The 13,572-nt window shown below is 41.5% G+C and overlaps 2 protein-coding genes across 2 annotated transcripts in view; both read right to left on the reverse strand.

The window, feature by feature from the left end:
- KIF13B (kinesin family member 13B) overlaps window positions 1–13,572 on the reverse strand; it is a 190,695-nt gene that overhangs the window by 55,876 nt on the left and 121,247 nt on the right. Inside the window, exons 25-31 of the mRNA XM_082616987.1 lie at window positions 10,037–10,183; window positions 9,394–9,423; window positions 7,895–7,994; window positions 6,713–6,839; window positions 5,886–5,941; window positions 2,870–2,994; window positions 1,444–1,620 (exon numbers count right to left, since the gene is read on the reverse strand). Coding sequence (XP_082473113.1) covers window positions 1,444–1,620; window positions 2,870–2,994; window positions 5,886–5,941; window positions 6,713–6,839; window positions 7,895–7,994; window positions 9,394–9,423; window positions 10,037–10,183 — 762 coding nt within the window. The remainder of the gene's footprint in view (window positions 1–1,443; window positions 1,621–2,869; window positions 2,995–5,885; window positions 5,942–6,712; window positions 6,840–7,894; window positions 7,995–9,393; window positions 9,424–10,036; window positions 10,184–13,572) is intronic.
- Window positions 4,009–4,430, reverse strand: LOC309801957 (HIG1 domain family member 1A, mitochondrial). The gene has a single exon (XM_082617099.1). It carries the CDS (start codon window positions 4,377–4,379, stop codon window positions 4,098–4,100), a length of 282 nt encoding a protein of 93 aa, XP_082473225.1. The 5' UTR covers window positions 4,380–4,430; the 3' UTR covers window positions 4,009–4,097.

Here is a 13,572-nt window from a genome sequence, read left to right on the forward strand (position 1 = left end):
AGCCACAACCACTGAGCCCACATGCCACAACTACTGAAGCCCGCGTGCCTACAGCCCGTGCTCCACAACAAGAGAAGCCACCGCAGCGAGAAGCCCACGCACGGCAACCAAGAGTAGCCCCCAATCACTGTAACTAGAGAAAGCCGGCGTGCAGCAACGAAGACCCAATGCAACCAAAAATAAATAAATAAAATAAATAAATTTATTAAAAAAAAAAAAAAGACTTCCGAGAAAAGGGAGACCAAGAAAAGAGTGAATGGGAGACACGGCATATACATACATCTACAGCTACCCCATGACCTGTATGTACTGATGCTGGATCGCCAAGCTAAAGAGCTGCAATTTCAACAGCATCACTGCCGGTCTTCATTCAAAGATTGGTATCAGTGTGACATTTAGAACTAAAGATTAATTTTTAGGGGTGGAGATTACATCCAGGACTCTGTCAACCGTGACTGTACTCTTCTAAATGAAAAGATTTCTTTTCATCTGTCCTGGTTTTAGCCAGTGTATTGAGAAGAATCCCTAGAATCAACCTCCCAAATCGTATCATTGCAGAACCAACAGCAGAAATCCTTTATATTCTTATCTAGAAGTTTTCTACTAAACAGGTTCATACGGCACAAGGTCTTTCATAACCCAGCTGCAACTGTGTTGATGGCCCCAGCCGCAGCCTCTGCGGCACACCCCGTCACACTGTGCTTCTCACGGTCCCCAAGCTGCCACGCCCTTTCCTTCCTCACCACCTCTGCATGGATATTTCCTCCTCTCCGTGAAACAGCCAGCGACTCCCCTGCCTGCCAACCACCCCTGCCTGCAACGGAGCAGCTCACATGCCCCCTCCTCTTTGAAGCCTTCCCTGACTGCACTCTCACCCTCTGAGCTGTACCACCACAGTAGAAGAGAGTCGTCTGCTTATACACTCATAGGCCAGTGGACACTGGCTCTTTAAGGATGCAGATTATTTCTTATTCATCTTTTTACCCCAAAGCTTGACAGAGTACTCTCTCTAAATACACAAGCAATGAGCCGGCAGAGGACTGAAAGAAAAGAAAGGCACAGAAAACGAAATGGTGAGCCGCACAGACAACAGCTCATCTGCGGCGAACACTCTCATCTTGTAAGACCCAGATGAAAAGTCAAAGACAGAAACAGTGAACTTCGCCTTGACAGGGCCCTAGGGCACCCAAAGGAAGGGCTGTGAGCTGTGACTCTGCAGTAACAAAGATTCAGGGTAACAATTCAGGGTCGTCTAGGAGGAAGTCAGGCTGACGGGTCCCAGGATTGAAGCAAGCACGGTTATAGGACAGCAAGAATCACCTGAAAGAGAGAAGCTCAGAGCTTCACAGGGCCTGGGGGGACAGGAGGCCAGAGCAATCCTTCCACAGCCCTGCCCTCGTGTCTGACCCAAAGTCATTTCTTCAACCAGGATCAATGACTCACCTGCCGGCCGTGAACACTGACACAAATGCGTTTGCGTAATACCAACTGCATGTCGGCCGGATGGCTGAGCTGGACCGTCACCCGCACGATGAGAAACACTCGCTCATCTGCGGGTGTGCCTTTACTCAGCTGAGGGCAGTTGTGCACTGCGGAGTCCCAGGAGGCTTCCGCTTTCACCTGCAGAGAAGACAGAACAGTCACCCCCTCCTCCTAAAACACAAAACCCCACAAGGAAACATCTTGGCTTGGGCTGAAGTGGAACAGGCCAGTCAATGAGTGCAGTTCTGCTAAGAGAACTGCCCTGGGAGACCATGGGAATCCCAGGATGTGGCCTCAGGCACCTACTCGGGGGAGTACAGAGCAGGCTGTTCCTGGCCGGCAGCTAAAATTTATTTATTTTGAAAAACACTCAAACATAAAAGTTGCACATTTAGTACAATGAACTCCTGTATTTCTTTCAGGTAGATTCACCACCTGTTAACATTTTGCCCTTTTCCCCCCTCTCTCACACAAACACACACAGTATTGCTGTTGTTTTTTGGGCTTTTTTTACTGAACCACTTTAGAGTAAGTTATAGACAGGTAACTGCATCCCTAAATACTTCAGCAAGTATCTTCTAAGAGCAAGGACATCCTGTAACTTAACCATAGGACAATGATCATATTCAGGAATTTAACATCAATACAATACTACTATATAATACAGAGTCCATATTCAAATGTTTCAACTGTTCTGACCCAGGATCACAAACTGCATTTAGCTGTCCTGTTCTTTTACTACTTTCATCTAGGCTGGTTCCCCAGGCTTTCTTTGTCACTCATGGCACTGACTTGTTAAAGAAGGGTGCAGGGCCACTGTTTTACAGAATGCACCACAGTTCAAGTTTTGCATCTTCAGAATACCACTCACTATGTGACGATGTGTCCTTCAAAGTATCACGTCGGCTTTCCTTCCTTAATATATTTTATAATTTTTCCAATATGCTCAAAATTAGAAAATAAGCCCCCAGTGTATACCCATCACTCAGATTCAAACATTATCATATGGCTTCATCTATTCTTTTTCCCCCTTATTAAGAAGTCTTTACTAAAGCATTTCGAAGTCAATCCCACACACTGTGCCATTTTACCTCTATGTACTTCAGGAGCATTTCCCCAGAGAGCAGACCGCTGCTGACCTGAACTATGAATTACTAACAAAGATCCTTTACCAGGAGAAGAAGTAAAACAGTGAATGGATGTGATCTGATTGGTCTACTCCTTCTGGAAGTGGTTCGCTTCTTTCTGGAAATCATATTGAAAGGTTTTCATTTATATTTCTTGAGTAAGCACTGAAATGATTACCTTGCTGATTGTTTTCAAAGGCTCGTGGAAAGGTTAAAGAAACCACTTTTCATCCCATCTTCCCAAGCTCTGCTTTACTTACCTCTCCATCATGCTGTCTGACAATCTGCAGTTCAAAGAACTCGTCCTCTTCTTCTCCAGTCAGGGTAGCATCCCATCCACCAGCTTCTGGGTCATCAAGATTATCCTGAGAGCTGAAATCATCAGCTAAAAGCAGAGAAGTTCCATTAAATATGGAGACCATTTTAAAGGATATAACCCCTACCAGCTAAATTTCAATGGGCTTAGTAGCAGAATTCTCCTGCCTCAAATTTCATTTGCTTTTTGGCTCTGAAATCTTTTGTGTGTGTGTGTGTGTGTGTTCACTTACTTTAATAACACTACATTTACCATGTTATCACCACGGAATGTAAATTCAGGTTAGACAAGAGAATTTCACAAGTACAACAAAGCATTCTGTAGTATACCAAAGTTTGTATAGTGTCTGACCAAACCAGCTTGCTCATAAATCTCTTCCATTACAGGCAATTTATTTAGTTTAACATTTATGATTCTTTCAGAGAAAATAAACAGACTGCACACATTTAAAAAGTATTTTTCATTTACCTTTGCATTAGCACTTAAAATACACATTTCTATTTCAAAATGCCATTTAAAAATTATTCTAATATAACAGCAGCAAACTATAATTCTGCAATTACAAAACAGCTAAACGGGGATCTACAGTTAAGTTATTCTCATGTTTACAACTATGATTCTGAAACAGATACTACTTCAAAGCAGCTGTTACCAGCTCTTTAGGTTTGGTTTAAAAACACACACATAGTTGCTAGGAGGTTTATAATTATTCCGTGCAGTGTTCTGAAAGGGTCCTTCAAGAGCCAACCAGACCTTAAAAACAGTACTCAGTCCACAAGGCAGTCAGAAAGAGTTAAATTAACTGGGGTAAATAGGATTCCTACATTACATCAAAAGCATATGATATTCTGCAACAACTGGGAGCATTTTCAGGCTTGGCATGTTGTCCTCTTTACAAGTAATTTTATCAGAAGAGTTTAAGAAGGTGGACACTTTACCACTATCAAATGCATTTAAAAGTGACATGTTTTTGTTCTAATCTGACTCCCCTGAATGACCTAGCGAGTGAACTAGTCACTAGGCAAATCAAGCCTGCAAGAAAGGAAGCCAATATTCAAATTACTATGTTATTGTCCAACCCACAGAATTTATTTTCAACATAAACATATAACCTCAATATGAGATGTCTAAGTAAAGCAAGCACCACCAAGACCAAGACAGCATCTCCTCTTCTAAGGTTTAGGTTTTGCCCAGAATTCTTGATACATGGAATAGCCCATACCAAGAGTCATTGCTCCCACAACAAAGCCTTGGGCTGCCACGCGCATGTGGATCAGGTGAACAGACATTTTAGTATTGCCCCTGCTCTTCAATTTATATAATCCATATGCAACGATTGCTGCAAAACCTGCCACTCCAATGGGGACAAATGGTGCCTCTCTAGCTTTTCGGATAAGTTTAGATCCCTGATCTTCATCATATGAAGAAAGAGAAACATCTGTGTCACTTGACATAGTGATTGAAGAATCTTCAGACAACTGCACGACGTCTCAGGCTCCTACCGGCTTCTGGCTCTGAAATCTTACATCACACAGATGATGACCATGAAACAGTTCACAGATCTCAGAGATGGAAAACACCTCAAGAAGTTATCTAAATCCAATCTCCTACCTCCGTGCCTTATTTTACATGGAAGGCAACCGAAGCCAAGAAACCCAAGAGGTTCCACCAGGTCAGCCCATAAATGTTAATGATAGGGTGAGAACCCCAATTCCCTGGCTTTTAGTGCACTGAAGAAATGAGAGTGAGAGTGATCCCAATCGTCTGACAGTTAAGAAGCTGAAGGGCTGCCCTGTGGCCCTTTGGTTCTTCATTTCCAAGCCTGGCCCTCCCAACACTCCCTATGCATCCTAAGCTTGCAAGCAAACATTGGAAGTATTTCTTCTAGCACGTGGGCTTGTGTGCACCAAGAACGGGCATAGGCTGAACAGGGTGCTGCTCCTGTCTTGGAATATCCATGCTAATACGTCTTCTTGAAGCTTATTCTCTTCCACTTTGTAACCCTCCTACACACACACACCGCTCACCTATCTAGGAACCTCAGGTAAGAACAAGACAGAGTCGCCCTCAGTCTCCAAGGCTCAAGAGAACAAGGAAGAATAGAGCGCTGTGGCAATGCATTAAAACCCCGACAGGTGGATGTACGGTGCAAGTGGCTACGGGCTCTTCTCTGACTCCATGTGTATATGAATAACTCTCACAGGTCCAAGTAAGCCAAGCAGCACAGGCCGCTAAATACCTGAGATGCTGTAACGCACTTTCAGGGCAGGAGAAAACCGCTGAGGACATCCAAGCTTGTCTATTTAGGATGGTTCATTTTAATACACAGTTCTTCTGCAGATGTCTTTGGAATTTAAAGGCTGACTTTCAAACTTATTTTTAGCTCTTTAATCTACCTTTTCATTTTTATTTCCCTCCTCAGACAGAGTATTTGTAAAATGTAGCCACATCCAAAATATTTTACATGAGGGGGAAAAATGACAGTTATTTTAAAAAAAAATAGGCAATGCAGTGATGAATGACACAAGAACTCACAGATCAAGTGAGACACTCATTAGGTAATGCTAAGCAGACACCACATAAAAGAAACATGCTACATAAGCATCACTAGTTATTAGTCCTTTCTGGAGAGGAGTCCTCCTGAGGATGAAAGAAGAAAATATCTTAAGTGTGGAAAACATTACTGCCATCCTAAATTGATGGGAGAACAAAGCACACAAAGCAGTGTGGGTTATAGAATGAAATGTGAGAACATCGTGATGAGACATACCTATCACTGTTAAAAAAATATATTATTCTTACAGGAAATTCATTCTTTGTCAAGGATTAGAGTCCTTTGGCACACATAAAACAGACCCAAACCTTAGGCTTACAGAATTGCCTAACTGCATACTTTGTTAGAATCTAAGTGTTATTTGGACACTAATTTGTCAGAGTTGCCTTCGGAAGGCACCTCTTACCATTTAAGTCAAGGAATATAACAGGAATGTGTGTTTCCATCCCAGGAACCGGCGTCCTAAAACATAACAAACAACAGCATCTCAGATAAAGCAGCCTTTCTCAGCGGCATGTGCTTCACGACTCAGCCTTCATACATTCAGAGCAATGACAGGTCAACCAATGATAATTCTGGGTACTGCGTTAGCTATAATTTCACATCAGAGATGCCACAAAGACTTAACTGTCACTGCTGCTTCTTTTCTCTGGTGCTTCCATGTATAATTAGCATATGCTCTGATATCAGAACTTAGTCTTAGAAAACCCATATACCTGTTCATCACTGAAGTTGAAGCTCCCTTGTTTAAACGTACTTTCTTATAAAGTTATATACCTAAGGGCCCCATGTGGCTTAATTTACTATTTTTAATTTCGATAAAGCGGCAGAGAACATTTGCTGACAGTTCAGTTTAATCTAGTACCAAAATCAAAAACACCTGGTGATGCAATTTTATTATGACTGAATAGTCTTTTAAGGGAATGACCCAAGTAATTAACATATTAACTATTTTTTTAAAAGAAAAAAAAGTGCAATGGTACTAAATATTGATTTAATTCCCAGAAATCTTAATTACTTGGGCCAAAAACAATATTACTTAATACAACAGTTTTAGGCCACAGTTATTCCAACTCATGAAAATAATTTAACACCTCCTCTAATTAAAACAACTTTTTCCCCCACACGCTATGGCAAGTCATCCATTAATCAAAGCAGAGGCAACACTCATAGAGAAAGCGGGCAGCTCCGTGAGCACAGGGAACTTCAGAAGACACAGCACAGCACCCATACCATTCTGCTGGCGCCCCTGGAATCCCACTGCCGGCTGAGGGGACCATGACTGCGTTCCTCTCCTCAGTCAGAGTCAACCTCATCTCTAGTAGTTGAGCTTCACGGTCAGCATCATCCTCTGTTTTATCTAGAACATCAAGAATGAGGATCAAATACAGGTATCCTACTTCCTGCCTGCTGTTTATGCTTTGTCCTACGTTATCGACAGGATGTTCCTATATTCCACGTATCGGTTGAGGAGGGTTCACTAGCAACTTATTACTTCCCTAATTCGTGATAAAAAGCTCATGATAAAAAACTAACTATAGGGCTTCCCTGGTGGCGCGGTGGTTGAGAGTCCACCTGCCGATGCAGGGGGCCGGGTTCGTGCCCCGGTCCGGGAGGATCCCACGTGCCACGGAGCGGCTGGGCCCGTGAGCCATGGGCGCTGAGCCTGCATGTCCGGAGCCTGTGCTCCGCAACGGGAGAGGCCACAACAGTGAGAGGCCCGCGTACCGTAAAAAAAATAAAAATAAATAAAAAATTAAAAAAACTGGGGCTTCCCTCGTGGCGCAGTGGTTCAGAGTCCGCCTGCTGATGCAGGGGACGCGGGTTCGTGCCCCGGTTCGGGAGGATCCCACATGCCGTGGAGCGGCTGGGCCCGTGAGCCGTGGCCGCTGAGCCTGCGTGTCCAGAGCCTGTGCTCCGCAATGGGAGAGGCCACAACAGTGAGAAGCCCGCGTACCGCAAAAAATAAACAAACAAACAAACAAACAAAGAAATAAAACTAACTATAAGCTAGCGAGGCTGGTGTGCCCTCACAGAGAGGCCGTCTTCAGTTCATGGAAGGCATACGGTGGAACAGCACAGGAATGATCTCTTCAAGAGTCAGAGGGCTCAAGTGCCTCTGGACCAGAAATCAAGAAATGTTAGCAACTTCCTTTAGTTATTTTTGAGGGACAATGTCTACTGCACATACTCTATTTCCTCTTTGTTGGGGGAGAAGGGAGGCCTATGCAAAGACATCCTTACAACTGGATAACTGTCCTTTTGAAAGGATGTGACACAAATAAGCGCCATTCCTATGTTCTCGCCATTCCCACTACTGATGTGTTCATCTACTTTTATTTCATGTAACTGCAAATGGGAATTAACAGTACACTGACTTGGGGTGGGGGGAATATTAGAAGTTGCTTTTCATACCATGTTTACTGACAAGCTTTTGCAGTTGTTGATCTAAGTACTCCTGACGCTTTGTTAACGCATTTAGCCATTTTCTTCGTAGTCTCTCTAAATCCCGATCCTAAAAGCAAACAAGGGGATTATAGTAAATATAATGTCAAGACAACATACCTGAAACTGATACTCTATCTTACCTTACTCTAATATGCTTCAAAAATGTAAAGTATTATACGCTAACATTTTTATTACCACTACTAGTTGACTCCAACCATTATTCAGAATAGAAACTTTCAGAAATTAAAGCATTACTGTACTACAGTAACACCATTTCTGAAAGGGCACTCTGATAATCCAGAACCAGTTTTGTTTCTATCGGCTCAAAGGGTAGAACTCCAAGCACTCATGCAGCTAAGATCTTCTACAAGGTCTCTTTGCTGGATAAAAATCACAAATACTACTTGATAATCCTCAAATTTATATCCCTTAGAACCATCAGAAGAACTCTTCAGATTTCTTAACTACAGCCTTCAACATGTTTCACCAGTATCTACAAATCACGTAAATGCTTCTCTCCCTAGTTTCTGTGGGTTTTTTATTTTGAGGGGGGCGGCAGGCGGGATGTTACCAACAGACTAACAGCTCTACCGGTCAACACCTGACTGTGCGCCCATCTTACCTCATTTCTTTCTGTAATAAAGTTATGTGACTGGGTAGATCAGTGGAATGCTGAGCATATTGGGAGTATCTGGACTTCACTAAGGCACTTAACCAAATAGCTCATGACATTCTTGTGGACAAGAAGGAGAAATGTGCAATGGATCTACTTGGAAGAAATTATAGAAGACTGAAATATCACATCCAAAGAATAGTGATTAACGGAATAACGTCAGCTTAAAAGAAGTCCCTACGGTTGTGCCACAGGACTCTGTATTCAACCCTCAATACTTTTATCAGCAACTTATAGGAAAGCAGACATTTTTATCCAATTAGAATGAAGCCAAATCAGGAGGGTGACTGCACTGGCTGACATAATCAGGACCCGAAGAGCTCTGACAGCGCTAAACGATGACTAACCAGACTCACAAAATAAAATTTATCAGACGTAAACAAAATCCTGCAGGAGATTAGGGAAAGGGGGTGGGGGTGGGGGAACAAAACAAAACCTGTATGACTCCAGGAAGTAGGGAAAGGAGACCTTGCTTAAAGTATGGAAAATACCTAAGGGGCGTGGCTTGACAGAAGCCAAGTCTGCAACAGCTCTTCCAGGGAAAAAGGAGAGGACAAGTGAAAGCAAGAGGACCTGAAGGATGGGTCTGCAGGGGCCTGGATGGGCAGCTCCAGGTTTGGAAAAGGATAAGTCACAAATGACTGTTCCCTTCTCTGTTTTAACTTGAGACAAAGCAATATTTGAATCAAAACGAATTGTGTAGTTACTAAGTAACAGTATGGCAAGACTCAGGAATGTGTAATTTAGTACTTTAATCAAGCTTATTTGACTAGGATAACCCGTGCTTCATTACCTGGTAACTGTCCATGTCCTCCTCTTCCTCCTAAGAGAAAAAACATATTATGCGGAGCCAAAACAATCATTTATCCAAGAATCAGACTACGCTAAACAAGTCTGAATCTTTTCCCATACTTTATATTTTCTAATTTAACGAATACGCTTTTTCATCTCCCACCCACGCTCACCCTCACTCTGGGTTTTACAGTTTTCAGGGAGCTGGAGTGAAACCTTGAGCTTCTCATAGGAAAGTGAAGAACCTCATTTGACCTTTTCAGGGAGCTAGTACAATACTCTCCCCCTGCTGGGCTTATAGTCCCTCTCCCCAGGGGAAATCAAACACCTGCTGGCAAATAGTCTTTATGAGCCAGCAGGGGGTTTCTGCAGAGGGGTGGGGAGGGCGGAAATCAGGCATGGAGGAGCTCCTTGAGGCTGAGATGTTTTAACCCTCAGTTTGCCGTGTACCAGGGAAAACCAACAAGCTGGTGCAGTGGTTCCACACAAATGCAATACAGTTTAAAAAAAAAAAAAAAGAAAGAAAGAAAAGAAAAAAAGGTATCCAAAGAAATAAAATACTGAAAGAGTTGTTTGTGCAAGGCAGTTTTCTGACAGGTTCCAAAGGCTCTCTTGTCTGGCTGGGTCTGTCAACAGAGACTTACATGGATGGTTTCATGAGTCTTGGGCGATCTCGGCGCCCTGACTTTTACACATCCAATGCCAACAGACAATATACATTCTTCCATCAGCGGTAATGTCCCAGACTCCTGCACAGACTTCACTTCCACTTGGACTCGCCGGGACTGCCCCTGTATCACAGACAATTTTAAGAGTTTCTCAAAATCGGTTTGATTCCCAAAAATTTGGTTTAGAGAGACCCCTACAGGCTGATGTTGAGAAAAGCATATTTATCTTTAGAGATGTTATCTCACCATATCTTACATGTTTAGTAGTAAATTACAAATTCAAAAACTAATCAGGAACAAATATATGACTTAGATATTTTTTCCAACAAAAGAAAAACTTTAAAACAATCTAACAAAGGAAATGCAAAAGGCTAGACAATATAAAATGTTCCACTTACTAATAAGCAAATTAAAATAAGCATGAAACGCCTTTATTTTCACTTAATAAGCTAGCAATTATCTTTTTAAAAGGTAATTTACAATATTGCCCAAAGTTTACAAAAAAGGCAATTACATACACTGTTGGTGGGAATATAAATCGGTAAAGCTTTCTGCAGGGCAATTTGCCTTAAAAAAATAAGTATCCCTTGGCCCAGCAATTCAACTTTCTAGGAACCTGTTTTAAGTAAATAATCATATATGTACATAAAGAATCTTACAGCAATGTTAAGAATAACAAGAAATTAGAAGCAAATTAAATGTATAACATTGATAACTGCTTAAACTATAGTATATTAATGAAATATTTACATGGTCATTAAAATATTGCTATAGAAAAACATACATGATATATAAGTTAAAGAGTACAGCGACAGATGTTAACTAGACTTCTTTTACAAAAGCAGATTACCAAAGCCAGTATATATAGTATGATCCACTTTAAAAAATAAGCAATCAGAATAGTAAGAATGATTACACTATCCTGAATTCACTGCTCTCATCCCAAAATAAAATAATTTTAAGCCAAGTTGCAAAATGAAGAATTGATCAGAGAGAAACTGTTCCTTCTTTAAGCATGTTTTCACAATAAACACTATGTGACTTTGAATATTTACAATGAAGTAATTTTTAAAAGAAAATTCCCAGTATCTGCAATCACTGACTTCAAAGTTGGTTTATAAATTTTAGGAATGTAAAATAGAATTTGAAAAACAGAATCTGAACATGTAATTTCAAGTCAGTTACCCTTCCCCTCTTCCATTGGATTTTAATTCCCAAGAGCTTTGTATCATCAGGAAAATCAGCTTAGGCAATGATTGATCCTATCAGGCTAGATTTAAAGAGATGGGTTGCAGATGTCTTTAATATTTTCCAAGGACTATGCATCAGAAATTTTGTGCAAAGAGTAACTCAGAAAACATTTTAATTGTCTGAAACAGTTTAGTCATTTCAATCAGCTACCTTTGGTTTTCACTTTGCCTGAGACAGCAAGTGACCTATTCTGAATGTGTGCCCAAACGTGAAGGGTGAAGTACCTATACTTTGGGGGAGAATGCAGGATAAAGAGAGAGAAAAATGGAGGGAAAAGATCCATTAATTGCTTAATGTTTCACAGAAAAGCTTTGAACAGCTTTACGAATACTTAAAACTATTAGACTGAACTTCTTGTAACTGCCGATATTGGACCATTTTTTAACTACAAAACTAGCAAATGCATGCAGTTAATCTAATCAGTTCTCCTCTGCTACTTTCCTGTTGGAGAACAATAGGTTCCAATTTTGAAATGTATTGAGTTCTAATAAGTCTACCATCCAAGGCCCTCCATGAACTAGCTGCCCCAAGCCTCTGTAACCTCTTCTGTTACTGTTTCTAGCTCTTCCTACAAGTTACTGATACTTTCTACTCAAACTTACCTAATTCCACCCTCTATCTTTATTCCTGCCATTTATATATGAAGAACCCTTTCACCACCCAGGTCAAGACGCACATCCTTCAAAAAAGCCTTTCCTGATATACCCAAGATATCTTTGAACACTTTTAGTAAAGGTTGCCAGAAGTGTGAAATACCCTTAAATACCCTTAAATATTCAATTTATACTAAACCACAGAAAATTATCTGGTCTTGCCTTCTGGGAGATGAAGAATTTCTAAGGCATCCAAAGAGGATATATATAGTTTTAACAGATGTTCAGGAAAAGATGCTCTTCACACACTTAGGAATCCTATTTTATGTATATATCTCACACTATAATTTAAACTAATTTCCTTTTACTTTTAGTGCCTTGTCTATAGATGAATGGATTTGCTAAAATTCATTTGCTAGGGTCAGAGAACAAGCGCTTATCATTTTCCTCCTCCTGAGACATTCAGAAACTTATTTAAGCCAACTTTCTTTTTCCTTTAACCTTTTCTCATATTTTGCTTTGAATGATTTCAACATTCATTTTCTTGAGCCATTCTAATATTTTACTATTGTTTTAAAGTATGGAAACTATCACAGGCAATAATATTCTACTAAATGTTGACTTCATGTAAAGAATAGCAAACAAGAGTATTTCTAAGTCTTACATGTAAATTCTATTAAGATACTCTCTCTCATCTTTAATTTGCAGCACAGATACTACAGATCACATCTGTCTGGGGCTAAGGGACAAGTCCCACACGTGTCTCTGCTGTACTGGTTTCTGGCAGGTATTCACATCTACCTATAGCTGCATTGACTTAACGTGTCCTATGTTAAGTAAGACAGAAAAGATATTTGGTCCTTGTCCTCAGTTCCTGGCACAGAGCTCCTAAAACTCTTGGAATTTCCTTAATGATAAAGGTGATAGGTGCATCTTTTAACGATGTGACTCTTCATTTGGCGACTCTAGGCAGATCCCTAGGGGGCTTCAGGATTGGGGCTGGTTGCCAGGAAGACCAAGCCTTGATCAGAAGGTTGGAACTTTCAGCCCTACGCCAAAACCTCAGGGAGAGAAAAAAGGGGCTAGAGATGGGGTTAATCACCAAAGGCCAATGCTGTCATCCACCACGCCTACGAAACGGAACATCCATAAAAACCTACTAACGATGGGGTTAGAGCTTCCTGGCTGGTGAACAGGTCAGGTGCTGGGAAGCCGGCGCAGCCGGAGAGGACACGGGAGCTCCTCATCCTTCCTCCACACCTTACCCCATGCAGCTCTTCCGCTTGGCTGTTCCTGAGTTGTATCTTTTACAGTAAACTGGTAACAGTAAGCAAAGGGCTTTCCTGAGTTTTGTGAGTCATTCCAGCAAACTATGAAACCTGAGAGTTGCGGGAACCCTCAACTGTAGCCAAGTCGGACAGAAATGTGGGTGACCTCGGGCCCTGATACTTGCAGCTGGCGTCTGAAGTGAGGGCAGTCCTGTGTAAGTCTGGGCCCTTAAACCTGTGCAGTTGATGCTCGCTCTGGGTAGTTAGGGTCCAAACTGAACTGAATTACAAGACACCCAGTTGGTGCCTGCAGAGAAGCAGAGAACTGGTGGGTATCAGAGGGAAGAACACTTCTCATCTCCCATGTATCAAGCACTGGGCTCCATATACAGTATTTCTA

This window comes from Mesoplodon mirus, assembly GCF_964341445.2.
Source record: "Mesoplodon mirus genome assembly, chromosome: 1".
Classification (NCBI taxonomy): domain Eukaryota; kingdom Metazoa; phylum Chordata; class Mammalia; order Artiodactyla; family Ziphiidae; genus Mesoplodon; species Mesoplodon mirus.

Excerpts from the sequence above, each read along its gene's own strand:
- LOC309801957 (XM_082617099.1), bottom strand. The coding sequence starts at position 4,379 with ATGTCAAGTGACACAGATGTTTCTCTTTCTTCATATGATGAAGATCAG.